This window comes from Ixodes scapularis, unplaced genomic scaffold (genome assembly GCF_016920785.2).
Source record: "Ixodes scapularis isolate PalLabHiFi unplaced genomic scaffold, ASM1692078v2 PGA_scaffold8__174_contigs__length_109621045, whole genome shotgun sequence".
NCBI classification, from domain to species: domain Eukaryota; kingdom Metazoa; phylum Arthropoda; class Arachnida; order Ixodida; family Ixodidae; genus Ixodes; species Ixodes scapularis.
In genome coordinates, this window is record NW_024609883.1 from 92,166,158 (window position 1) to 92,191,660 (window position 25,503).

Below are 25,503 nucleotides of genomic sequence, written 5' to 3' on the forward strand. Positions count from 1 at the left end.
TCATTTTCCCCGCTAAATTTCGCGGGGAAACTGCATTGGTGTTGAGGTCACGTGGCGTCAATTTTCCAGCTAAATTTCGCAGGGAAACTGTGGGAGGAGGGGAGGGTCGTTCATACCCTCCCCTCCTCCTCCTGATGTAAATAATATTATAGTAAATAATTAAAGGAGCTGTGCAACAGTTTCAGTGCCTTGCTTAAATAATTTGGTGTCTCAAACTTTCTGAAGTAAAGAACAAAAAAACGCTTTTGCCTGCATGTCCTAGTTTTTATTTTAAAAATGGACTAAGATTGAGGTTTTCGGCACATCTCAACTCCTTCACCTTCTTCCGAGTCACGTGCGCTGTAACGTCAATGAGGGTTGTGCGGGGTTCCGGTGAAGCTCTCTCTTTCGAGCCATCAGTGAGCAGCGAGAACTCATCCACTCGCGACCGCGTGACCACGTGCTGCTGGGCGCAGCGCGAACAATATGGTGAAAGGAGGAAAGTCTCATCCGGGTCCGCCTTGGTCCGGCCCAGGGTGTAAGATAGACAGGTGGGGAAACGGCCCATAGAAGCCTACCGCAGCGCCGTGACCGGATTGTGTACTCGTCTGCTTGCGGGTACCCCAGATTTGCGACAGATGGCGCTGCGGCGAGAGGAAAAATGTTGGAATTGGATTTGCATGGAACTCTATGGGAGAATGCGCAAAATAAACCGAGAGCGCGACAGTCCTCCATTGAAAATCTACGAGAAATCATCTCCGTCAGTTTAGCCGATCGCCACCGGTAGCACCACCCGGAGTGAGAGTTCGTGGTGCTCCACATAGATGGCGCCACAGAAAAAGAGAAAACCTAGGGGGACACAATCCGGTCGCTCATTTGGCTCTCGTTTCCCCACCTGTCTATCTTTCACCCTGGTCCGGCCATACCCGTCCGACCCTGTCTCCCTCCCCCTCCGGCTTCTGGCGGCTGTTCGCGGTAGCAGATAGAGCTGACGGTTTTGTGGACCTAGGATAGATGGCGCCACTAAAACTTTGTATAATAAAAGTTTTGTCGATGATACTAGGTTTTTGATGCATTTATATTTATATTGCATTGACAAGATTAATAGAAAAGTTACCTTTTATCGAGCAGGTATTCGCACAACTTGCTATGTTTCTACAAGACCCCCATTGACGTCATGCGACGTTTCTCATGGCCGTTGCTCACGGCTGCAGGTAGGGGAATATTCTAATCTTTGCCTCGATATTACGCGGCGGAATTGCAACAGTTCGAAGGAAGGAGGTGTGTTTTCTGTCCTTTGTGACAAGATAAACAATGTCAAAAGTAGAAGATGCCAATTCTTTCAACGTTAAAATCGTTGCGCAGCTCCTCTACTATGTATATATATATATATATATGTATATATATACTATTTTTTATTATTTATTTATTTATTTCACAATACTGCCAGCCCCTTCAAGGGCCAAGGCAGGAGGGGGTAATACAAACACGGAAATGAAATACAACACTGCTTTCAAATATCAACATTTAGAGCAATCTCCAGGATCCGCACCACAAAAATATACACCTCAAGCACCGCTTTCAAGATCAACCTTTGGGAACCTCACCCCAAAAATATACACTCACAGATACACCCACAAGAAGGGTCACACTTACAGGTCAAACAATACGTTTATGGCATTCTTGAATTCAGAAGGGGATTCCAGTGCAACGACACTAGCAGGAAGTTTATTCCACAACTCTACCGCCTGAACAAAAAATGACTGTTTAAAAATATTTATACGGGCATCAATGGCGGTTAAAACTTTCTGGTGGTGCAAGCGATCTAGCCGGTAGCTTTTCGGCTTCACATATTTGGATTTATCAATTCTAATAATGTTGTTGGATATTTGAAAAAACAATCTCAGGCGCTGAAACATTCTTCGGTTTTTTAGTGGCTGCAAACCAGCCTGTCGTTTCAGCGTCGTAACAGATGGAGTACTCCTAAAGTCAGAAAAGATTGAGCGCACTGCCAGTGACTGTACGTTTTCAAGCTCCCTTGAAAGTGTGACCTGCCAGGGATCCCAGACTTCGGATGCGTACTCTAGGGTCGGTCTTACTAGAGCTTTATACGCAAGAGTCTTAACCGCAGGAGGTGTCCTAAACAGCCTTCTTTGCAGATACCAGAGTTTTTTTATTGCCTTGTTTTTTATATAGTCCACATGTTTGTTCCATTTTAGGTCACTCGTGATAATCACGCCCAAGTACTTGTAGCTATCAACTTTGGAAAGTTTAACTGCATCAAGCTCATAATCAAAACACAATGCATTCTTTTTTGTTGTAATATGCATGTATTTAGTTTTTCCGGTATTGATTTTCATGTTATTTTCGCTGCACCATGCCGAAATATCGGATAAGGTATTATTCAGTTTAATTTGGTCATCCACGGAGGTTATAGGAGTGTATATTATGCAGTCATCAGCAAACATTCTTATTTTTACTGGCCCGTTGCTGTTAATAGTAAACAGGCTGTTAACGTATATCAAGAAAAGCAATGGCCCCAACACAGAACCTTGTGGAACCCCTGAATATACACTTAACAAATCGGAAGGAGTACCACCGATATCTACGAACTGCTGCCGATTTGTAAGTTACGCTCTTATCCATTTTATTAATAATGAAGGAACACCGAGGACAATTAGTACATTAATTAACTTGTGATGAGGTACGCGATCAAACGCTTTTGATAGATCGATAAAAATGGCGTCCACTTGTAAACGATCATTTACGTGACGGGATATTTCATGGTAACATTCAATTAGTTGCGTTGTTGTAGATAACCCTCTACGGAAACCGTGTTGATTTCCATTTAGTATGTTATGTTCATCAAGAAAAGATGTTAACTGTTTGTTTACAATGTGCTCCAATAATTTACAAAACGTGCAAGTCAAAGAAATGGGGCAATAATTTTCAATTGAGTCCCGTTTACCATCTTTTTTAACTGGTACAACTCTTGCTATTAACCAGTCGTCTGGTATTGCAGATTCTTTGAATGACCTCGAAAAGATACACGTAAAATATTTAGCAACCCATTCGGCATATCTCCTAAAAAACATGTTTGGTAGGCCATCTGGGCCAGTTGATTTTTTTACGTTAAGTGATAACAGCAGTGATACAATACCCTGTTCTGATGGGAAGCTGTACGCGTCAGATCTTTCATCGCTGGGAATGGTGTTCGATTTGCTTATTTCAGTTGAAAAAACGGACTGAAAATAGCGATTAAACTCAAAAGAGATTTTGCTCCTGTCACTCACGACGTTGTCATCAATGCGTATCTGCGTAATGTTAGACCTTGGAGGGGACAGATAACACCAAAATTTTTCAGGAGACGATGTAATGAAATCAGGCAATGACTTCGTAAAATATGCTTCTTTAGCTAGCTTTAGCTAGTAAAATATGCTTCTTTAGCTATTATGTATGCAGGAGTGTGAGGTCCATGTTTGTACATATAGATATTTCTTCCTCAAATTCTTTAGCACAGTATATCACAAAATCAAAATACCTCAAAAGCTGCACTTTAATTTTGCATTACAGAGATTTGGGAACGTCTTTAAATTTTTTTAAATTTTTTCTGCTACTTCGATTGCGTGTGGTGAAAAACAACAGGCATTTCACAGGTCATTATTGTCAGGGATCCGTTCTAAGCAGTATTTGTGCAAAGTACAAAAATCATTGCACCGCCCCTTTAAAGGAGTAGCTTGGCACACAATACGAGGCACGGATGTGCCAGTGACTTGTGTTGGCGTCTCAACGCAAGCGTATGTAAGCTCCGTAACACAAAAAAAACAATGCTGTGTGAACCAATCTTAAAGCTTATTAATAGAGACGACGTTCATGATCATTTTGGAGTGTGCACTCAAAGAAGAAACGACCGTTCAGCTCACTTTTCGTAGTCTTTTGCAGGTTAAGACTAGCAGGACTAGCCCCTCATAAAAAAGCCCTCTGCTTGCCATGCTTGGAGGCTGTCCCTTCTCCACTTGCATTCTTTCTAGCGCTTTTTGCTTTGCTAGAGTGGAAAGCTCTGTGAGAGAGTCTTGTCCTGCTATTCTTAACCTGAAACAGACTATTGAGTTCAAGAGCTTAACTAGTCACCTCTAGTCAGTAGGAAGTTTTAGAATAATGTGTGCAACCCTAGCGCACATTGGCGCTAATTTAAGCGTTTGCGTTAGTGCACGCTGCGCTACAGAGTTTTAGAATAGCGTTTCCCCATCGCGACGCAAAATCCAAGCACCTCACGCTTGCAATGCCACCAAGACGCAGTAACAGTTCTTATTTCACACACAAAATGCTGTAAGATGAGAAAAAAAAAAAAAATATTGGCTCCAGAGTAAAATTTTAAACTCGTATAAATATGAGAACACGACGCGAGCGGTCGACCGGTGGTGTCTGCTCACGTCGCCTCAGCAGGAGAAGTCCTGTGTCTTCGCCAAGGAGCGTCCAGGCGTCACAAGCAACAAGTTGCCGGTGATCGTCGCCCACAGTGCCAAGTCTTCCAACCTGTTTGTGATGTGCACCTTCCGTAGGAGTGCAATGTCGTCCCGTATTGAAATTTGCAGTTGTGAAGATGCCGTCGACGTTGCGCTCACGACGACCGCCAAAGTGGCCGCAGCCGCGGTCCTGGGAGCCGCCATTTCCTGACTGCGCTCATCATGGCTTTAGCCAACTTCTCGTGCATCACGAATACAGACATTCAAGGACTCTTTGTGTACGCAAGCGCAATTTCCAAAAGATAGCGCCCGCAAAGACCAAGACGCGGCAGTGGCAACAATGCTAATCTTTGCATTCGCTATTCTAAGACACTTTGACGTCGAGGGGCATCTTGCGCGCCAACCAAGCCGAGCACTCTCCTTCGCCGAGGCAGAAGAATCTCGTCTCTAACCACGGCGCCTTCGCCCTTTGTTTCCAGGCCACCTGGTGTTCTACTCCCGCCGCCCCTCAGAGCCCCAGCCCCGCGTCTGGAGCCTGCCCTGGTCCCCCACGGGGCGCCCCCACCGCGACGGTGATGTGGCCGCCCTCTGCCTCGCACCCTGTGGCATGCAGCTGGTCTTGATCACCACCAGCTCCACCCTGCACACGTTTTGCCTCGCTGCTCTGCTGGTGAGGCACAACTCGGAAACGGTTATTAGTGCTACGGGGGTCTGGAAACGGATCAGTTTGGTACCAGACTAATAGAGGTAAAAACTGAGAGAGAAAAGAGGAAAGCGCGCTGGGATGTTTATGCATCGAGTTCTACTCGTTTGAACAGCAAGTAGAGGCAAAGGCAGCTAACTTTAGGTCTACCCACTAATCATTCCAACCAGAGCTCAGTGCTCCGACATCCCTGCACACTCTCGTCTCCTCCTCTCCCTCAGTTACTACCCATTAACCAAAGTCAAAAGCAAATATTGGTTACCACATTGATGTCTCGTTGACGTGGACACCTCCATTCCCCCCAAGAATGATTTATAATGGGAGTTGTCCATAATAACGAGACAAAAACGCGTGTCTTTACCCGGTTCGTTTGCCAAAATGTGGTCTATATAGCGAGGCATGCATGTTAACGGGGTCTGTATTAAAGTTACACGACTAGTTGTTTTTGCTCTGCCAAATGGTAATATTTTCATCCCTCACAAATGCTGGCACCTTTTAAGCTTTGAGTTTAGCTGGGACAAGGAATGTCGCAAACTTTTTCGCTTGGTTTGATGTTGATTTTTGAGGTCTTCTAATGTTTAGCAACATTCAACGAAGGTTGGATGAATGGATGCTAACGGCTGTACCTTTTGTAACGGACGGTAGCTTCAACCACCCAGCCTAGAAAGTTTGACCTCTTGAACAGGGTTGCCCGACTCCTACACAGAAATTTTGAATTTGGGGATGAAACTGTAGTTTTTTTTATATTTCGGGGAAAAATTACCGATGTTTGTACAATGTAATAACAGACATATAAGCTTTCAATGATTTACTAGCTTTGTAACTGAAACAATATTCCAGAGCGCTCCACTGGAAATGGAGAGGTTCCTGGTTCGATACCAGGACCAGGCGGATTTTTTCCGTCACGCACCAGTCACCTAGCTGTGTATAGAGACTTCTGTTTGTCCTCTGTCTCCCTTGTTCCACTTCTTCAAAGATTATTTTCGTCACCCTTTAGATGTTGCACTCTCCTTCGTGATTTCATTGTGGCTTCTTCAGATGTAGACGCGAGGCTTTTTATCCAACCCTGGTATGTTATGTACATTGCTCGCACACGTGCGTGCCCTCCAAACTGTTTTCTGAAAGCCTGTGGTGGGCAACCAGCAGGAATTGGGACGAGCAGATTGTGGTCAGACGTAGCTGACGCTTAGGGCAAAACGGGGAATTGTATTTTCAGGAAACCGGGGGGCAGAGGTCGTGGAGTGCCGACGACACTGTAGGCATTCGTCTCCAAGGTAACAGAGGTATGTCGCCCGTTTAATTATCTCCTAGGAAATGCCAGTTTAGTCTCGTAATATATGAAATTCAGTTGCTCGTTGACTCGTCGGCTTGGCTGAGCACCCAATCTGCAGTTTCAATTGACGGAATTTATTTTTTCTTACTCGAAGGAAAGCCGACGTGCATCTGCTCATGGCAAACACTGAAGGGGACGCTCGTCGTCATCGTAGGCACAGAGGTGAGTGCTGTCATTCATTCTTTTTGGAATACCCTCTTGAGGAACATGGGCGGACAACCGTTTGCCATTGGCCTAACGTGCCCATTTCATTCCAATCGTGAAATGTTGGTGTGGGGTGCCTGAATGATTTCAAAATTTCTGGCTCATTTATACTATTTCGACGTGACACACACGCGCGCGTGCCTGTGGCACGGCAACGTTATGTTGGCGAAGATCAGATCCCTCCACAAGCTTAAAGGGGCACTGACAGGGTATTTATGCTCGCCAAGAGTTTTATTTGTACATGACATAGACGAGCCCAACAACCCAGAACACAACTTGCGGCTCGAAATTCATTTTCTTTCCACCCGAAAATGGCGGATCGAGAATGGGCCGGTTCGAGTTGCGCTCACTGTCTTCTCTGTGGTCACGTGCTGTTTTCTATGGTTTAGACACAACGACCAAAGATAATCAAAGTCGTGGGCATCAAAGGCACACACTCAATATTAAAAATAGAAAAGAAATATGATACCCATTTTTGCGGCTTCTAAAAAAGTGCAAATACTTAGACTGAAAAAAAAAAAAAAAAAATTCACATCTACGTGACTTTTGCCAACTCTCTCCTCCTTTATATTGCTTCTTCCTTCCAATACAGTTTTGGTTTCGGCTTCGAGCAGTTGCGTTTTTTGACTCAAAAATATATGTGACGCTGTCGCAAAATATTGATTGGGTAGTATTTTGACACCATAATAAATCACATGGCAAAAAAAAAAAAAAATGTAAGGGTTTGGGGGGGGGGGAGGGGTGTCAATGTCCTTTTAATGCGATGCCCAGAGCCTCTACTGTGTATTGGTGCCAACGCCGAGGCACCTTCTGCCACTGTGGCATGTTCACAGTCCAGCACGGCATCGCTCGTGAAGTTCTCACCCATGCCTACAATGCTTGAAACGCATCTCCGACTGACGTGTTTAGCGTCCCATTCCAACCTCGCATCGAAAGCAGTCCCGAAGTTGCAGCAAATGACGTCGCAAAAGCCGGGGTGTCACGTTCCCCGTGCCCTCTTTTCCAGCACGGGGAAGTGTGCCTGGTGGACCTGGCTGCCAGACGACAGGTCGGAGCAGTAGGTGTCGGGCATGCGGTCACCGGGATGGAAGTGGTATCGAGCGCGGTGCGGCACGCCACCCAGCTGCTGGTAAGCTCCCGGCATTCGTTTTCTGTGCCTTGTCCGGTCCCTCGGGGGGAGGGGTGGGGAGCCGCACGTCGGGAATCTGCTCTGCTGACTTTCAAACCATTCAAACATCTTGCACCCTGGGCACTTGAGAAGTACACAGGTGTCATTGGGTAAGAATGTCTTTTTTAGTGGTCTTTTACCTGTGCACAAGAAAAAAATACCTGGGGCTTCCGTTTGTTAGCCTATTGGTAGAGGCGTGTGCGAACATTTAGAACTTTGAAAAGATTTCGAATAGTGTTTGCTCTTTGATTCAATTTGCAGCACATTTTTACTGCTTGAAGTATTTGAGTTCTTGAAATATTAGAAAATTATCAATAGTGTCTTCAGAATTTTCCAGTATCATGCATCAATCTTCACTGTTTCGCACCACGGTGTTTGCAATTCAATTTAATTCACAGCACATTTTTACTGTTCAAAGTATTTGAATTTTTAGAATATTACAAAGTATATCTTCAGATTTCTTCAATAGCATGCATCAAGCTTCACTGTTTTCCACCACCACTCTGGCATTGAGCTTCACCGTTTTGCACCTGCGTGCTAGGAGAAACGGTTGACAAGTCATAATATCTCTGTTGGCTGGAAGGTCTCAGAAATTGTGTTCACTATTCTAGGTCAGCCTTCTTTGTTTTTAATTATAGTATGACCCATAATTTTAGAGAACAGTGCTGGAAGAGGAAACCTCAAGAGCATAGCAATAAATGAGTTGTCATTACTTTTCTTGCCATTTTACATTTTGTTTTATTCAAAGGCCTTTTTTTCTGCTAAAGTGTGTACTAAAAGGTTTCTCGTGTAATAAAACTGTTCCTTTTCATAGGTATGCTTTCTAGAAAAAATTTCCAGCCTTGAATTTTTAATGTGACATTGACATGAAATGTAAAATATATGTTCCAAAATATTTAAATTCGATTCACAGTCAAATTTCGATTTTCATGTTCAATTTGCAATTAGAAATTTGATACTTGCATACATCTACTTAATAGCTTTTATATCTTTCTTTCTTTCTTTATAATACTGCTAATCTCTTTGAAGATAGTTACAAGATTGGAATCAAAACATTGTTACACAGGCTGCACTTGCCGCGATAATGTAGAAAAGACTAGAAAATTTTCAGTATATTCAACAACATCACAACATCCATTCCAATCAATAATTGTTAGAAGGAAGAGCCACCAAAAATTATGGTTCCCTTGAAGGTGACCGACGCCGCACATCACCACTGGCACCTGCTGCTGGAGGACAAGAGCAGTGGCCACGACTGGCTGAGTCACCATTCACCGGCGCCAGGTGCCACTTCCGGTGGAGCATCCGAGTGGCGGCTCTGGGCGTCTCCGGATCGGGAGGAGTCTGCAACGCTCCTGGGTGAGTTTCTGTGCTTCTTTCTCACCTCCTTCCTTTCTATTTACTATTACTGCGACGCGGGTGTTGCGCCATCTGCACCAAATTGTGACCAAGTGCATGATCCGTTGCATCCCGCTACTTTTCACCAAAATGTGAGGATTTTGTGCCAACATTTCCCCGGAACTTTATTTCTCTTTGTCGACACCAAAACTGGTAGCCGAAACCGCACCGCACTGCCGTATCGAACACCGACGGCCCCCGAAAGCTCCGCGATATTTTTGTGATCCGTTCGCGACAGTTTTAGCTCGAACGTTTCGTTCTTTCCCTTTTTGTCAGAGAGGTCACAGCCGCAGCAGCCGAGACGTATTTCCAAGCTTGGCAAGGACGTCGTTCTTGGCCGGCAAGTGGTGCAGGGGCGTCAGTGCCTCACGGCCAACGACACCAGCACTTGCCAGCTTGAGGTCAGTTCCAAGAAATAATGAGTGCGGGGTAATGCGCTCAATATAATGCGCTCATAAACGGCACGACCGCTTATGCCAAAACGGTTACGCTGTGCTCTGTTTCAAGTTACGGTTGACCGCAGCAAATGCCAGAAGCCATGAGAGCCAATTCAATGCCGCGCGAGTGTCGCATGATCTTGAAGAAGGGAATACACTGACGCGCGCAGTGATGTGATTGCTGCGCCAATTGCGCCAAACTGCGCCAAGGGACTAACCCCGCTACATCCTGCTACATTGTGCCAGAATAAGAGTAATCTGTGCCAAGCCTGTGCCAAAGGACCAATTTTGGTCGCTTTTCGAAACCGAAACTAAACTGAGTATCATAATTGAGCATGTGTGGGCTAGGTGGCGCAAGCGTCCGCCCCACACCAGATACGGCTCTGCCTGACACAAAGTATCCTGCATCAGTGGTCCTTTCGGTCCTTGCATGGTTTTTCCCGCCGTCTCTCGTTTCGCGCTCTTGTCGTCTCGTAAGTCTGGTCTCGCGTCTTTTTACAGCTATTTCAACGATAGACGCGGGCATGTCTGGATGCTCCGACGGTAGCGTAGCGGGTACCAGGCCAGCCATGCCGTCATAATGTGAAACGAAATCGCATTTTTGCGAGGCGGAAGTTACCTTGTGAGCTGAAGCACTCGCTCCTGAAAGCAACGGCTATGAAAAACTATATTTGGTCTCTGCCTGCCAGTCACCGTGGTCGCGCAACGTCGGGCGTTGCCGTCCCCATGTCACTGCAGATGTGGCGCTTTTTAAACTAAAATGTAAGGACTGCTGCATGTTCATCAACATTCCTGTTCTTTTTTGAATTGTACACTATTACAAGAATCCCTCTTTAACTCAGTTTGCTGTGTCGAAGTATTGATTACCTAGGTTTCTCTCGGTAGATTTGTTTTCGAGAGGGACCCCGGTATGTGAAAAATCTCCCGCGGAAGAAAGTGAGTGGAAAGAAGTGAGCTAAAACAAAGAAGGCAATGTATGCACGCTGAACCCTCACAGCGCGCTTGTTTGTCTCGAGTTCAGTCGTTGCGCAAAGCGCTCCAAGAGCTTTTTGACCCTGACTCGCGATGCCTTGCATCGATGCGCTCAGGTTCTGTTTTTTTTGTGTGTGTTTAGCATGTACCTTGTTTGCCCGCCTATCAAGCACGTGCCGCTAGACGTTTTTGTCGTGTACTGGACAGTTACATTTTGCATACAGTTTTGGGAACCAATGGACCTTTTGGCGAATATGTGCTGCCACCTAGACACGTGACTGGGTTCGAGACTAAGTGGATAGAAAAGAACGCGCGCGCAAGGCCTCTCCCACTTGTTCGACACCCAAAGCGTGAGCCACATCCTGTTCACCCATTGAGGCGCTGTGACCTAGATGAGGCTCCCCCAAACTCGCCTTCTTCCCCATCGTGCGTAATCTTCTGCCTTGAAGTCGACACAAAGAAACCATCTTCCCTCTCTGCTCCACCAGAAGGAAGAGAGAGAGGGTGCTAGAACCATTTAGTACTCTCGAACCGATGTTTCTACAAAAGGTCCATTGGCAACGGAGCGGAGTGGCATGGTTTCGGTCAAACAGCCATCTCCGCTCACGCGACGAAGCCCGTGCAACTGCAAGCCTGCCGAGGTTGCCCTCATGTGCACGCGAATATGATTGCACGACAGAGGCACCAGCTGGGACGCTTGCAATCTATTGTTTTACGTTTGCTTACTTTTGACGAAAATCTGGCATGTCCAGAACCAGTAAAACGGCGGCAAGCGGTTTTTCGGAATCGCTCGGCAACGCCTACAGCACTGTACACTTATGGGATGTCTCAATGTCTCTTTGGAGACAATGAAAGTTGACATTCATTACTAGCTGAAGGCTAAGCGAGGCTTGGAGCAGCCTTTCAGAATGTTTTGAAAAGCGAAAAGAAAAGCACCCGTTAAGACTCGTAATGCACCTTTGTCTTGTGTACAATTTCGCATTGCTCTGCAGTAGTGACATGTTTTGTCAGTCGGAGACTGCTTTCATTTATTATATTATATAACTAGTCAACCTACTGCTGGGATACTTACTACTAAGCTGATCATTTTCAAATAAATTTTAATATGTGCAGTTTGGTTCTTATGTATTTATCTGTAACGGGTACATATATATGTATAATTTAACTGAAGCACTGCAAAATGTGTCATGTCATTGGAGTTTCAGTTACACGTTGAAAGGCTCCCAGGTGGTCTAGCTTGACCATAATTTGTTTATTGTGGCGAGCAAAGTGCCCTTCGTTTGTCCAGCACTTAAAACAAATATTTTTATTTTTCTAAGAATATCTGCTCCAAAAGCCACTTTTGCTGCTCCGAAACACTGTTTTGGCTGCTCCAAAAACCACTTTTGCTGCTCCAAAACACTGTTTTGGCTGCTCCAAAAGCCACTTTTGCTGCTCCAAAACACTGTTTTGGCTGCTCCGAAAGGTGCTCCAAAACGGGTTAGGCCAATCACGTCACTGCGCGCGGAAAGTTTACTCATGTGCTAGCTCGTAGAGCTGAGATCGGTTGGGACGGCTCGTAGCGTCTGCTGCGGTTGGTCCTAAGGCGTAACGGAGTATAGTGTCACTGACCGGCAGATCTGCTTTGGCTCAGTGCAGCCGTGCTGTGTGGAGTAGCTCGTGGTGAGCGGTGGAGATGGTCTCCCCTGTTTCCAAACCCAAGGATCCAAGATCGAACCAAAAACCTCAAAGGCTTAAAATGTCCACATTTTTTAATGTGTTACGTCAATATGTTGGACTGTCTCTGATCTTTCTAGTCTATTTTATTAATAAAATGATTTTATGTACATATCTTGAAGTTAAAATTTTTTTTACTGGCAGAATCGTCCAGTTTTGCGTGCGATATCTTGCGTCGCGTGACACGAGGTAACGCGACACCACGACATGGTGCCGTGCAGTCAAGTGGCCACACGACCAAGACATAGAGGCACCAACCATATAACCATCGCACAAATTATTAGTATGGCGAGCTCAGAAAAACTAATAAATAAACATTCCGCGCATCGTTAAACACATTGCCCCATGTTATATCTCCCCACTTCATGTCGAGAATTAAGATGCATTAATTATTTTATTTATAGTGGCCCCATGAAAGCATGTCAGCTCAACCAGTTGACTCGTGTAGGCGCTTTATTTTGCACACCAAGGTAACAACTGCTACCAAAGTAACTCGGTGAATGAATGAAGGTTTATTTTTTAACAACTGTTCTGGAGTGGGGAGCAAAAGGCTGCTAACCTTTCGAAGCTCCTTCCCCCCTTATACCCAATGCATAATAAGGTTCTGCATTGTCACAGAACCCTCAGCAGTAAAAATATTGTGGATTCATATTTGTCCGAAATACTCCGACTTTCGAGTCCCAAAGTCAGTCAGAGAGAGAACATAATCTGTAATTCATAAAATTCATTTTGTCTCCTCGTGATGAATAATCTTTAAAAGAAAAAAACATCTTTCTATAGCCATTGCCTGTAGAGTATCCGCACCGTGTGAAATTTACACTTTTAGACATGTAGAGTTTGTGTACTAAACATGACTAAAAGACATGTATAATATGTGAACTATACGTTTGGAAAATACGGTACTTAAACAGGTGTACATGATCAAACAAAAAATAAAGCATTGGGTTGCTGGCGTGGCCCGGCACTGTTCCAATGTGGCCCAGCACTGTGCCAACATAGCCCGACATTGGGTCGACAAAGCCCGACACTGTGCCGGCATAGCCAGACGCTGTACCTGCGGGTCCCGTCACTGGGCCAGCAAAGCCCGGTTTCAACAGCAGAGGGTCGTTCTCAGGTGTACGACGGTGGCGACGTGGCCCGGCGCGCGTCGTGCGTGTTTGCGGTTCCCCTGGCCAATGCCAGACACGTGGCGCTGACGGACCAGCTGCTCTTTGTCGTGGCACCCCAGGCAGCGGGCTGTTCCGACACCCAGGTGCACCTCTTCTCCAAGGCAGCCCTGGACCTCACCACAAGCTCCAAAAAGGTAGGCTGTGAAAGGGCATATATTTTCCCGAGAAAGAAAAGGTTCTTGCTGGGACAGTGCAGGAAGCATGGGCACCGTGGCTGAGTGCATCTCTGAATGGTTTGTCCAGCACCGTATACAGTTATATTTCATAGTAGTAGTCAGTAATAAGTAGTCAGTAATAAGGAATAAAAAAATGCACGTATTTACTAACAGCTTGTTGTCGCAGGAGGCATCGGCACGACACGAGTGTGGTGTCATTGGGGGGAAATCGAGGGACCGCAAATGTGGACGCGACAGACGCACCCGTCAGAAACGCCTTCCCGACATCGTGGCGTGACGCCCTGTCTTGCAGAAGGAGTGCACAGACCCCAGCCTGCAGAGGTTTACCCTACCGGAAGCGGTCCTGGCCCTCTACCGCTGCCCACAGTTGCCTCTCTCAGGTAAGAAAACTTTGCTGGCTTTTGGCCGGCATCGTGCCGCAGAACTTCTGTAGTTGCTCATTGTCTGCTCTAATCGTTCTCTGTCGACCTTGTTCAGGCTCGGTCAATTTGCTCGTACCTTCTGCACCGTGCAGAAAGGTGTAAGGCAGTGTATTTCTGGTATGTGTATTGAGATACGACCGGAAGTACACCACTCTACACTTTTCTGCACCGGCGCAGGTAAATCGAACGAGCCCCTTATGTGGCTGAAATTGTACCGGGTTGGATTGAGAAAATGAAACCTGACTTTTTGGAACACGTACAGGAAGCTGAAACTCTGAGAGAATGTAATGCTAGCAGTGGAGATAAAAATGTGACAGTTTGAGCGCATGACATTACCTAGATCAGAAAATTAAAAATAAAATTGTCTACGAGTTGACGTCCAGCTAAGCCTAATAATTATCAAGCCAGAATTTGAGATTGTGGGCATCTGTAGCATTCATTTCAGTAAGAAAGGCGATCTTGCTTTTTTTCTTGCTGACAAGTTTTTCACCGAGATAAATGCTGCAAGCACCTACAATCTCAAACTTCTAGTCATGTGCAGATAGTATGTTATGAGCGAAATTGTGCTTTTTTCGTATGTACGCAACTGCAATATTTGTACTTCAGGAAATGTTGATTTCGGCAGGTTGGCCCCATTGAGCGCCCTTCTTACCGAACATCGGTGCATTGCAAAGAAACACCACCTGCAGAGCTTGCTTCCACAGGTGTTGCTTCTTAGCAGGGCACCAGTGCTCGGTAAGAAGCATGCTCAACGGGGCTACCCGCCTCGATCAACACTTCGAAAAATATTAAGATCACAATTCGTCTCGAAGAAAATATTGAACAGCGTATTATTTCAAGATGCTATAAGAAAATGCAAATACTTGCAGAACACGATACCCATTTTCACCGAAAGAAAAAAGCAAGTTTTGTGCATTGTTCATACGCAGCGCGAAGTAGTTTTTACGTGATTCGGTTGTCGGAGGAAAAAGCAATGCTTTTGGCATTTGGAACATGTACGTCTTAATGGGATAACTTATATCTAATCTAAAATTCAGCTACATATATCTTAATGATCAGCATAAAGGGGGAAATTAGTAATGCTCCGCGAGGTGCCATACTTTTTTTACAACGGTTCTTGAGGTGAGAATGAGTATAGTACAGTAGACTCATTAATTCAAATTCCAGGAAGCCACAAATTTTTTTAATTATTAAAAATTCAATTAAATATGATGCAAAATAAAATTATGATTTTCAATATAAATGGGCATACAAAACAGAAATTTGGTGATTTTCTCTACATAGACCTACTGATCATAAGCAGTTATGCCACACATGTAACATTAGAACATTCAATAGTATAAAATAGTATAAAATATACGAGTTTGAATTATCGGTAGCTTACTGTATTAACCCTTTCTTTATGCTATTCCTTTGGAAACAAAACCCGACCGCTAGGAAACATCTCTTGGGAAAAAAGAAACAGTGGCTTAGCTTGGCTATGCCAGGATATACATAGCATAAGCTTAAGTTCAGCTGGTTATTCCTAGCTTTCCTGGTTGTCTAGGATTAGCTTGATTATCATGCTTACTGCTGCTTCAATGACACACACACGGTTACGCATTATGTGACTACTTCGGGATCCGATGATCCGCGAACCACTCCTGACACCATGTAGAGACCGGGACCAGACAGAGTCAACTGGGCCGGATGGGCAAAGACCCACGGCAGTCTTTATTCATGGAATATATACAAACGTAACAGTGAGGCGGCGCCCTCTATGATAGTATGTTAGAATAGTGTTAGTCGTGTTAAGAGCGACACCTGACGGTAACAAACAACACTACACTGTGCGCCGTGTTGTTATGTATCAAGCAACCAAGCTGCCGCCCAGAACAACCGGACAGCGCGAGCCATGATCTCGAGAGTGTGCATGCGCGCGGCGCGTGCATCGGGGACTGACACGTGTGACGTCACTGCTCCTCGTGCACGCGCAGCACGGCTGTAAGAGTCGCGCGAAAATGCTCAGCTTTGGCCAGTGTAGCTTACACTACGAAACTTGCCCACCGAAGGCTCAAACTTCTGGTCCCGCGGTATGCCAGACAGAAAGTCCTTGGAAGGTCGACCGGTCCGACTGAAAACTCCCCAGTCTGATGCAAAAACTAGCTAAATGTGCTGCGCTGCGAAGCTCTACAGAACAATGCGCGTGACCAGAAAATGAAAGGAAAACAATGAGCTACATGGAGATGAGGAGAGACACAACAGTGTATCTCAATGTTTTCCTTCCATTTTCTGGTCACGCATATGTTCTGTAGAACTTCGCAGCGCAGCAGATTTAGCTATGTACAGCCAACTAGCCCAAATCCAAATCCATGCTTTATTATTGATGCGAAAATTCAACAATTTGTTGGCCATTCCAGGCGAAAATTAGTCCACTTCCAGCTGGATTATGGAACTGGTCCCAGCTGGAAATGAGGCAGTCCAGTTGGGACCAGTTCCACAATCCAGCTAGAAGTGGGCTGATTTTTGCCCGGGGGTCGTAGTCACTGGGGAAGTCTAGTCGCCAGATTTAGGCAGGAAATCCAATTGTGCGCACTGCGACGGAACGGCTTCCGTCCGGCATAATGCTTCGAATTCCCACATTGCACATTCCAGCAGGGAGCGCAGCCAAGGCCGATCCCAGCGACGTCGAGTCGGCCCCACTGCCGTCGGAAACATTCCTTGAGGGCTGCCTATTGGTCACTCCTCGTAGCATCTACCACTGCAGGCCCAGGCAGGTTCACCTCGCATGCCTAGCTTGCCTCGCGGGATTTCCACCTCTCTTCGGCCGAACGTGTCCGCTTAAACCCGGTTCATACACTTGTGACCGCTTACGGCCGAGTGCATTACGACCTTTCGTGATATCTTACGACGTGAGAACACGGCTCGCCCCTGAACACTTCTTATCCAACTATATTTTCTCATTTTTTTTAGGCATTATTTGCTTTCAATTGGTTCGACATAATTTTGACAATGTTATAGGTGACCGTTTCTCGTAAGCAGTGCATAGATTACGATTTCGCAAATATTGCAAAACCCTCGGTCTAGTTGTGCGGAGACCAGAAGTGTTACGAGGCAACACGATAGATGGCGCCAACCTGCCGGCATCCACTCTCACCGTAAGCAGTTAGGAGCGAGCAAAGCGCGCTTTTTCACGCTCGTATGCAAATCTGTGGCCCGGCCTTAATTCTTTTCTTTTCCATCGGACTATGGTGCCTGAAACGTGTCTCTGACTAGTGCCTTTACCACGTTGCAAAAAGTGGTCCCTCGGTTTTCGTCTGACGACGCCGTAGTGGAGTCGCGTCGTCGCCGGCAGCAATCCCGGCGGTGCCGCGGCGGCAACGGTATGCGGAGAGCAAGTGGTCTGCTTCTTGCGCATGAGTTGCGGCGACGACAGAATGACGTTGAGTTCTGACTGGCTTTGATTGAAAGGATAGCGGGTAGACCTCATTTCTATATACCTCGAGGTCTACCCACTATTTTCTTTTCGATCAGCCAACAAGAGCTCGACGTTCCGACATCATTGAACCCCCTGCGCAATAAGCAGACAGACGTGCGCTCTGCATTGTGGCAGATGCCCGTTCCGCCGCAGGTTCTCCTGCAGCTTGACAGGCACAAACGCTCCGGCAGCTCCGGAGTTGGGGCGCTGCGAAGACGGTGACGCTTGCTCTCGCTCATACTTCTTTTCGGGACACCTATGCCCAACCGCCAGGCTCGCGACATCCGACGACATGAAATTCCGGCTTCTGCGATGTCATTGGTTGCCAGTACGGGACCGCTTTTGATGGACTTACAGGCAAAATGGGACGCCAAACACACTGGTCGAAGACACGTTCCGAGCACCGTAGCGGGACTGCCCGTCTCACCACCCACTTTGCGGACCGCTCGCCAAACCGAGTTCCGCGTCGGCCGCAGGTGTTCGGCGGAGCGCCTGTTCCTCCGCTTCACGGCGTCCCCCGCGTCACTTCCCTCCGCGGAGCACCTGGGGGCGCTCCTGGGCCTGGACATCTTCTCGCTGTACGAGGTGGCCGCGGAAGTCCAGCTACTCCGCGGACAGTTTCCCCAGGCCGTCAGGCTCTACCAGTTGTCCAAGGTGAGCCACGTCGCACTTGCTAGCGTAGATGCGACGCGTCGACCTGGAGCATTTGATAAAAAATTGGCGGTGTCCTTTAGCCCTGAAAGGCTTGTTGTCACACTTGCGTTTCGTTGCTACCAAGTGCTTTGCAACCTCATGTGAGCTTTAGCAATAGCGGAATGTGTTTATTAAGAAGAACTGAGGTGACTGAAGTCTTCTTATCATGCGGGGATGGGAGATTGGAGGTTGGACGGGGTGCTGGGATGAGATTATATATGCTGTATCAAGTCTGCTGACCCGACGCAGTCGATGAGCAAGTCCACGATCAGCTTTCTTTGTTGTTGTGTTTGATGGGGGAGGTCACCTAGCCTTCATAACGTAGAGGTCGTAAATCTTGCTTTCTTACGACGAGAAAGCACACTGGTGCCATCTGGCGGGTAGCCTCGGAACACTTGCGATTTCCTTATAATTGAGTCATTTGCGTTTTTTCGCGCTTCATTTTTCCGCTATAGGCTCGAAGAGCTTTTGGCAATTTTGTAGACAATGAATTCTCATAGGTAGTATTGTCACAAATGAAGAGGTGAGGAAACAAAGAATAACTGAGGAAACTGAAACGTTTAATGGGGTGATCTTGTGCCCAAAACAAAAAGGGAACAGAAGATAACAACAGAACGTCGCGGGTGTCGAAGTCAGCGTAGCAGCAGAATCGGACGTTGGGTCGAGACTGACTCTGCTCGCCTTGCGGAGTCCTTTATCTACCCTCGTGGATTTCTGGAACATTCGGCAAAAATTTTCAAAGCGTAGAACATTTGGAACTTGATTAGACGAGAATGTTCTCAAACTTATGAGAACGCCAAGTTGAAAGAATAAATAAAAGGACATTCCGCTGGCTGGAATCTAACTTAGACCTTCCGCGTGACAGTCAGGCGCACTAACCATTCGGCCACGCACACGCTCGCTTGTCGAAACGCGTGGCAATATGTACATTACACAAATACTGCAAAACCTTTGCTCTAGTATAATGCAAATTCAGGGACGCTCATAGATGGCTCCAGCGTGTTCTTTCGTCGTAAGATATCACAAGAGGTCATAATGCGCTCGATCTTAAAGGGGTACTCTGGTGATTTTTTGAGCTGCATCAACTAACTATATTTTCTGAATTCCAGGCGTTTGCCCTTTCTAGTATGCTATTTATCATACCAAAATTCATAATAAGGTATTGTGAAACCAGCAAACGAAAATGATGCAAAACTCAACATTCAAACATATTCACACTTTTCAGTGCCGTGAAAGCCAGTGGAAGGCAGGCTCGCCAGTCGAGCGAGTAGTCTAGAAAATAGACTTTGCCGAGCATTTGTTTCATGACGGAGGGCGGGTACTTGAGCGAGCTTCCAAAGCACTCATTTGACGCCATGAAACTGGTTGTAATCAGTTGGAAATTAGTGCTGCAGTCCAAAGAGTGAACCGAAGCCTTCCACCGGCGTCGCTTTTTCGTTGTTGCCAGTAGAGACTTTCACTTTGAAAAACATGATGAGGACCGAAATTGGAAATTCGATGATGTCTCAAAAAACAAATATTGTGACCTAATATTGGGGATATTATTTCAGCAATATTCGTTGGTGTGTTTAGCAAATTTTCAGGCAAATTGGGGACTACGAAGAAATTGTCGGAGTGCCCCCTTAAACATTCGCAAGTGTGTGAACCAGCCAGTTGTCACCCGATCCGTCCTTCCTCGCGTGCAGTGTCCTCAGCTGAAAAGGGTGGCCCACTTTGTGAGCCGGGGCTACCTGTCGGAGCTGCTGGCGTACGTGCAAGTGCTGTTCGGCACGAGGGCGGCCGAGATCCCCTCCCAGGACCGGGTGCACTTTGCCAACGTGGCCGCCCTCTGCTTCGTGCAGCAGGTGCTTGCCAAGCGCAGGGCCCCGGAGAGGGACGCCGTCGCACAGGCCTTCAGGTCGGTCCCCTGCGCCGTCCCCTTTGAAGTTGGACAGAGGGGACGTACCTGCTTTATTCTCACGGTTGGATAGTCACTATGAGTCTAAGAAATGCGCGCCATGGCAAGTCGGAAGTCGGGCCAACGAGATTGCCGCATTAGCCAAAAAGAACACCGTAGAACAAATCACGAAGCAAAAAGTATGAAGATGATAAGCCATGTGCTGCACTTCTTTAAGGGACACTGAAATCTGAAAAACAGTTAGCAGACCTGCGTGAATTTGCGGTAGTCACAACGAGAGCTGCGACACCTTGTTGGATCCTTATGCATCCTGCGCTTGCATATTTTTCCTTTTACATGGAGGAGCCATCGCTAAGGTGTGCTCAAAGAGTGACGCCCTTACTCGCACAGAAGTCCTCCGACGGATGCGGTGCGAGTCTGGGGTGGCAAGATACAATGTTGCCGCGACTGCGGCCACCTAGCGGGTGCTGCGAGAGCGCACCCGCTAGGGCGCATGTATCACAGAACTAACTTTCCACGAAGAACAACGTTGCTAGCTTAATACTTACGTCGCGAGACCTATTAAAGCGACTCAGAGTCGTGCTTCTATTTCGGGGACGACGTCCGAAATGGAGGCGTGTCTTTGAATTACTTCTAACTCAAAACGAGTCTCGTCTCTGTAGAGTTTGCTTAATTCAACAGTTTGGTAGTGCACAGCATCCGAGCGAAGGTTGCCACACGCACTTTCTCCACCTTCCAGGGATTTCCTCCAGGAGAACCTGTACTACGACGCTTCGGTGGTCATGCGGATGCTCTCGGAGCAGCGCCTGTACCAACTGCTCTACCACTGCGCCCTGGTAAGCCGCAGCCACCGTGCTCGCCCGCCCTCCGCGAGCGTCCCTAAACCGCCGGGCCCGTCTGTTGCAGTTGCGGGGCCAGCGCCGGCTGATGGTGGAGCAGCTCCTTCACTTCGACCCCAGCCTGGCATTGGACTCCGCCACGTGCTCCGCTCTTGCCAGCCGAGGATACGGATCCCTCCTGGTCCAGTCTGCACACGGTTCGCACTCCACCCTCCTCTCTCTCGCGAGTCCGGGGGGGCCGCACGTTGCAACAAGAGACCTGCTTGTCGGCGGAGCACGTGTTAGAGTCCTCCGCAAGTAGCTCTCGCCGTGTTCCCCATTCTCTTAGCCCGGCTTCCTCGAGTGGGTCCCCGTGTCCCCTCCCCCCCCCCCCTTTCCATATCGCTCAGACCAACCTTCAAGGTCGCCATGTGAATTGCAAGTGGAGGCCGCGTGCGTTAGAGGCTCTGAAAGAGTGCCCAATTGGATACTCCCTATCTCCGTTGTGCGTCACTATGCACGGCACGTGACTGGGAAGAAGGTGTAAGAGGTGAGGGGAGTTTGGAGGCACTCAAGACATTGTTTGACATTTTCTTTTCTAAAGAACTAACGCGTGTAGGCATACATTTTTCAGTTCTTTAATTTAGACGTGACAGGGAACAGCTACCACAATTATTTGACTGAAGTCCAAACATAGTTGCACGGCCTCTTTAATCTTGCCATCTGAGCCTTGGTCACTTTGCAGTGGCACTCGTCGAACTTACAGTTCCTGCGATGCATTTTCGACCAATCTGTTTGGTGTCCTATACCGCGCATGCATCGAAAGTGGTCTTAAAGTGCCAACAAATCACGTCGCAGGAGCTGACGTGTTATGCCCTTGGATGCCACAATCCTTGAGGTTGGTTGTAGAAGTTTCGGCAAAAGTTACAAGCAAACACAAGTGTCGCCATCCTTGTGGTATCCCAACTGGCTCTTGAAACTTCTGTGGTCTGCCAACCTGCAGAGTGATCTGCAACAGAACGGGCATCTGTCACATTCACCACGGCCGCCATGCCGCTGCCGGGATCGTGGCAGGCAACAGCGTGACACTCGTGTGATGTTGTTAGCCAGATATCGAAGGACCATAAATAAGGATGCAGTAAACACGCCAGTCGCACATTTCAGGCACCATAGTGAAGCTTTTTCGGTCTTCCTGCCACGCGGCACTTCCTCGGCTGCGGCCTTACACTCAATCTCTTTCTGTCGATGGCAGACCAGTTTGCTGTGTGCGTGACCGACCCCGACCTGCTGCTGCCGCTGTGCTGCGACTCAGCCCTGTTGGGCAATCACCTGCGGCTTCTTGCCGACCTGCTGCCGACGCTGGGTTTGGCCCTCGTTGGGAGGGTCGCCCGCATGTACGACGCCTCTCGACCCGCTGTCGCACTCGCGGTGCGGCGCGTGCTCGCGGCCTCATCCAAGCAGGGAAGGTGAGGCTCTGTGTCCGGCGGTGCTGCTCCTGTTTCTTGGCGCCAGGTGGCAGAGAGTGTGGCGTGAACAATAATATCTACTGGCGATTTTCATCGCTTGTTTTCTAGCCTACTTTCAACGACTTCCTCTTTTGAACACTGGGCGCTGTGAATATCCGATTCGCTCGAGAAAAGCTGGCGAGCGAACCTTCTCTGGCGGTTTTTTTTTTTAGCTGCTAGGTGCCGTTGATTTTGTGGAAGTAGGCTGTACTCAGCACGACAACTTGACATTTTGATTCCGATGATTGCACAATTATTCCTTTCTACCTCTTGTTTCTTTAAGATGCAAAAAAGCTACAAGTGCTTTTTGTTGAGCATGTATAAACATTTCTATTGTTTCTTTTTAGAGAAGTGTGTATATATGAAGTAGTGTTGGGTGAATATTCAAATTTTCTAATAGCAGTTTTGAATAATATGCTATTTGATATTTGCTTTCGAATCGACTGCAATATTCATACTTTCCACAGTGTTGATCGCGGCAAGCTAGCCCCTTTGAGTGTGCTTTTCACCGAGCACCTGTGCACTGCTGGGAAGCAATGCTCGTGGGCTCTGTGGGTTTTGCTTCCCCGTAGTGCATGGGTGCTCAGTGAGAAGTCCACTCAACGGGGTTAACTCGCCACGATTATGTTACAGTATGTGTTAGACAGCAATGTCGTGACAACCTGTGCTCATCATTTATGCTTGTTTCGTTTTTTTTTATCAAACTTGAAATTAAAAAAAAAGATATTTGCATATAGCGAGCAAATTTATAAATCCCCTCGATTGGGACAGCTGCAACGTCATTTACGTGCCACGATTCACAAATATAGCTTTATTAAAAAGATTAACTGAGCTTGGAGGTGGACAAGAGGAAGGTTGAGAAGAAGCTTCATGAGTTCAGCTAATGTTTGTTTCAGCGTGGTGCATGGTAGTGAAAGGCTCATAGAAACTATACGATATTCGATTAGAAAATGTTTGGCCAAAACCACTAGTAACACTTGGGCTGTGACACAATGATTTCATACACCTATTCTGTTTTCGTTGAAGACCTTATTTGTTAAAGGCCCCATTTTTTGATTCAATGCGGTAGTTTCAGGATGCTGTTTTGATTGAACCGAGTCTTTGCCCCTCATGTATGGGCACGTCGGCTTCCCGGGCGCTCCATGGAAAACAAAGTGTTTTAATGCTGACTCGGATTTAGTCTTATTCGTATGCAGTAGTTATGTCGTAATGACTTGAGGCTCGAAATTCAAATACTTTTCTTCGAGTCGTGAAATGAGTGGCACCATATATATCTCCTCGGCACTAGCCTGGGGGGATTTGCCTGAAACTCGAAATGTTGGCACGGAAGTTAAATATAAAAGCCATCGTAAAAACCCAGGAAGGACCTTTGAGGAGCGAACCTAACTTGGAAATGCGTTTTCGAGGCATTTTACCAAGGTGCATAAGATAAAATACAGTCGGAAAAGCATACTTCTTGCTGGCTTTCCAGGTGCATTTCTTTTGTTTGAGGGCCTCGGTCCGGGCTCGTTTATATTAAACGAAGCACGATAGCGAGATCTTGGAAATCCAAGAGGTGGCAGTTCTCGTGGGTAACAAGGACCTTGAGGTGACGAGGCCTCTCGTTTAAGCTACTGAGGTCCAACTGTAATCGTATCTTTCTACAGATATCCTGGATCTTCGTCGTCGCTGTCAACGGACTCCCTGGATTTGACGCAATCGGTGAGTTCTTGCCGAGAACCGTAAGCTTTGGCACGTGCATTACCGGCTGCACTTCTTGCGATTACAGTTTGAAGCGTGTCAGGTGGAGCACCCAGTTCCACAAAAAAAGCATCAAATAAGGACTGATCTCTCATCCAATGGGAAGAAGGCTGTCCGAAGTTGGGATGCCTTTGATGCTTTCATGTTTAAGGAGGGTCATGACACGTAGTGTGGGCATCTCAGAGAATATATCGTTATGACCTAGGCAAATGATATCTTTGCCACAGAGATGGATTGAGTGTTACTGGCGGGTGTTTATTAATCCATCTCTGCGGATATAAAGTGCAACGTGCAACTCCAGACCTAATTGAGATTATTTACAACCATAATCTTGTCAGTGTCAACGTCGCGCATCGAAGAACCGCGTACGTCGTCTGAGATAAGGAATGTCACATTTTGAAGTTGTATTGAAAGATGCGAAGAATGTGGATAGCACAGCACGTGCGGGATATGTAGCTACGGTCAATGACAGAGTGAGAACATCGGGGCATGTCGTTCAAATGCCCATCCTCCGGCAAGGGCCCCGTATGTTCCGCCGCAATCTGAATGCGCGTGCGCGCTCAAGGTGCATGAGACTCGGAAGCATTGTCGAAGGTAGGAAGCTCGCGGTGGGGACGGGACAGCCAAAGCTCCTTCCTGTTGTTCCGCTCAATCAGAGACTGAACATGCTCCTTGCTGCTCGAGGAAATTAGCAAAAGGTCTGTCGCTATGGCCTGGGAAGGCCACAAGCGTTGTTCGATCCACGTCATGTTTCAATTGTTGTAAAGAAACCGGATGTCTATACCAGCTATAGCTTTTAGCCTCGGTTTGATTTTCTTTTGAATCAACTTGAAATATGTTACGCTTGGCCCACCACAGCCTTCGTTGCCACTGCGCCACTAAGCTCCTACTAATTGTCGTCGTCGTCGTTTTCCGGTCGTCGGCACGCCTCTGCAGGAGGACGACAGTGTGGCCGAGGAGGACGTGGTCAAGTTTCTATTGTTTGTCCTGCTGACGCTGAACCGGAGGCGAGGTGGGACCAAGAGGTATGCGTCGGAGCTGCTCCGGTGCGACCCCGGCGTAGCTCCGAGCTCGGAGCGTACGACGAGGCGGTCCGGATCATCCGAGCCGGAGCGCTCCGTCGCCTGCGGCCAGTCGCACTGCACCCTGGTGGTCCGGGGCAAGGCCTACACGTGGGGCAGGGCCCAGTTCGGAAGGTAACAGTCCAAGTACGAAGCCTAGATCGCGTCTTCGACTATATGGTCGCTCGA

At 47.2% G+C, this 25,503-nt stretch overlaps 1 protein-coding gene across 1 annotated transcript in view; it reads left to right on the forward strand.

The window, feature by feature from the left end:
* The window catches only part of LOC115325638, a 59,592-nt gene that overhangs the window by 2,568 nt on the left and 31,521 nt on the right, over nucleotides 1-25,503 (forward strand). The window contains exons 2-17 of the mRNA XM_029986353.4: nucleotides 4,925-5,115; nucleotides 6,365-6,431; nucleotides 6,576-6,643; nucleotides 7,692-7,814; nucleotides 9,047-9,212; nucleotides 9,528-9,652; nucleotides 13,491-13,679; nucleotides 14,014-14,101; nucleotides 16,778-16,895; nucleotides 18,077-18,254; nucleotides 19,979-20,190; nucleotides 20,930-21,026; nucleotides 21,097-21,226; nucleotides 22,261-22,474; nucleotides 24,160-24,214; nucleotides 25,190-25,449. Coding sequence (XP_029842213.2) covers nucleotides 4,925-5,115; nucleotides 6,365-6,431; nucleotides 6,576-6,643; nucleotides 7,692-7,814; nucleotides 9,047-9,212; nucleotides 9,528-9,652; nucleotides 13,491-13,679; nucleotides 14,014-14,101; nucleotides 16,778-16,895; nucleotides 18,077-18,254; nucleotides 19,979-20,190; nucleotides 20,930-21,026; nucleotides 21,097-21,226; nucleotides 22,261-22,474; nucleotides 24,160-24,214; nucleotides 25,190-25,449 — 2,281 coding nt within the window. The remainder of the gene's footprint in view (nucleotides 1-4,924; nucleotides 5,116-6,364; nucleotides 6,432-6,575; nucleotides 6,644-7,691; nucleotides 7,815-9,046; nucleotides 9,213-9,527; nucleotides 9,653-13,490; nucleotides 13,680-14,013; nucleotides 14,102-16,777; nucleotides 16,896-18,076; nucleotides 18,255-19,978; nucleotides 20,191-20,929; nucleotides 21,027-21,096; nucleotides 21,227-22,260; nucleotides 22,475-24,159; nucleotides 24,215-25,189; nucleotides 25,450-25,503) is intronic.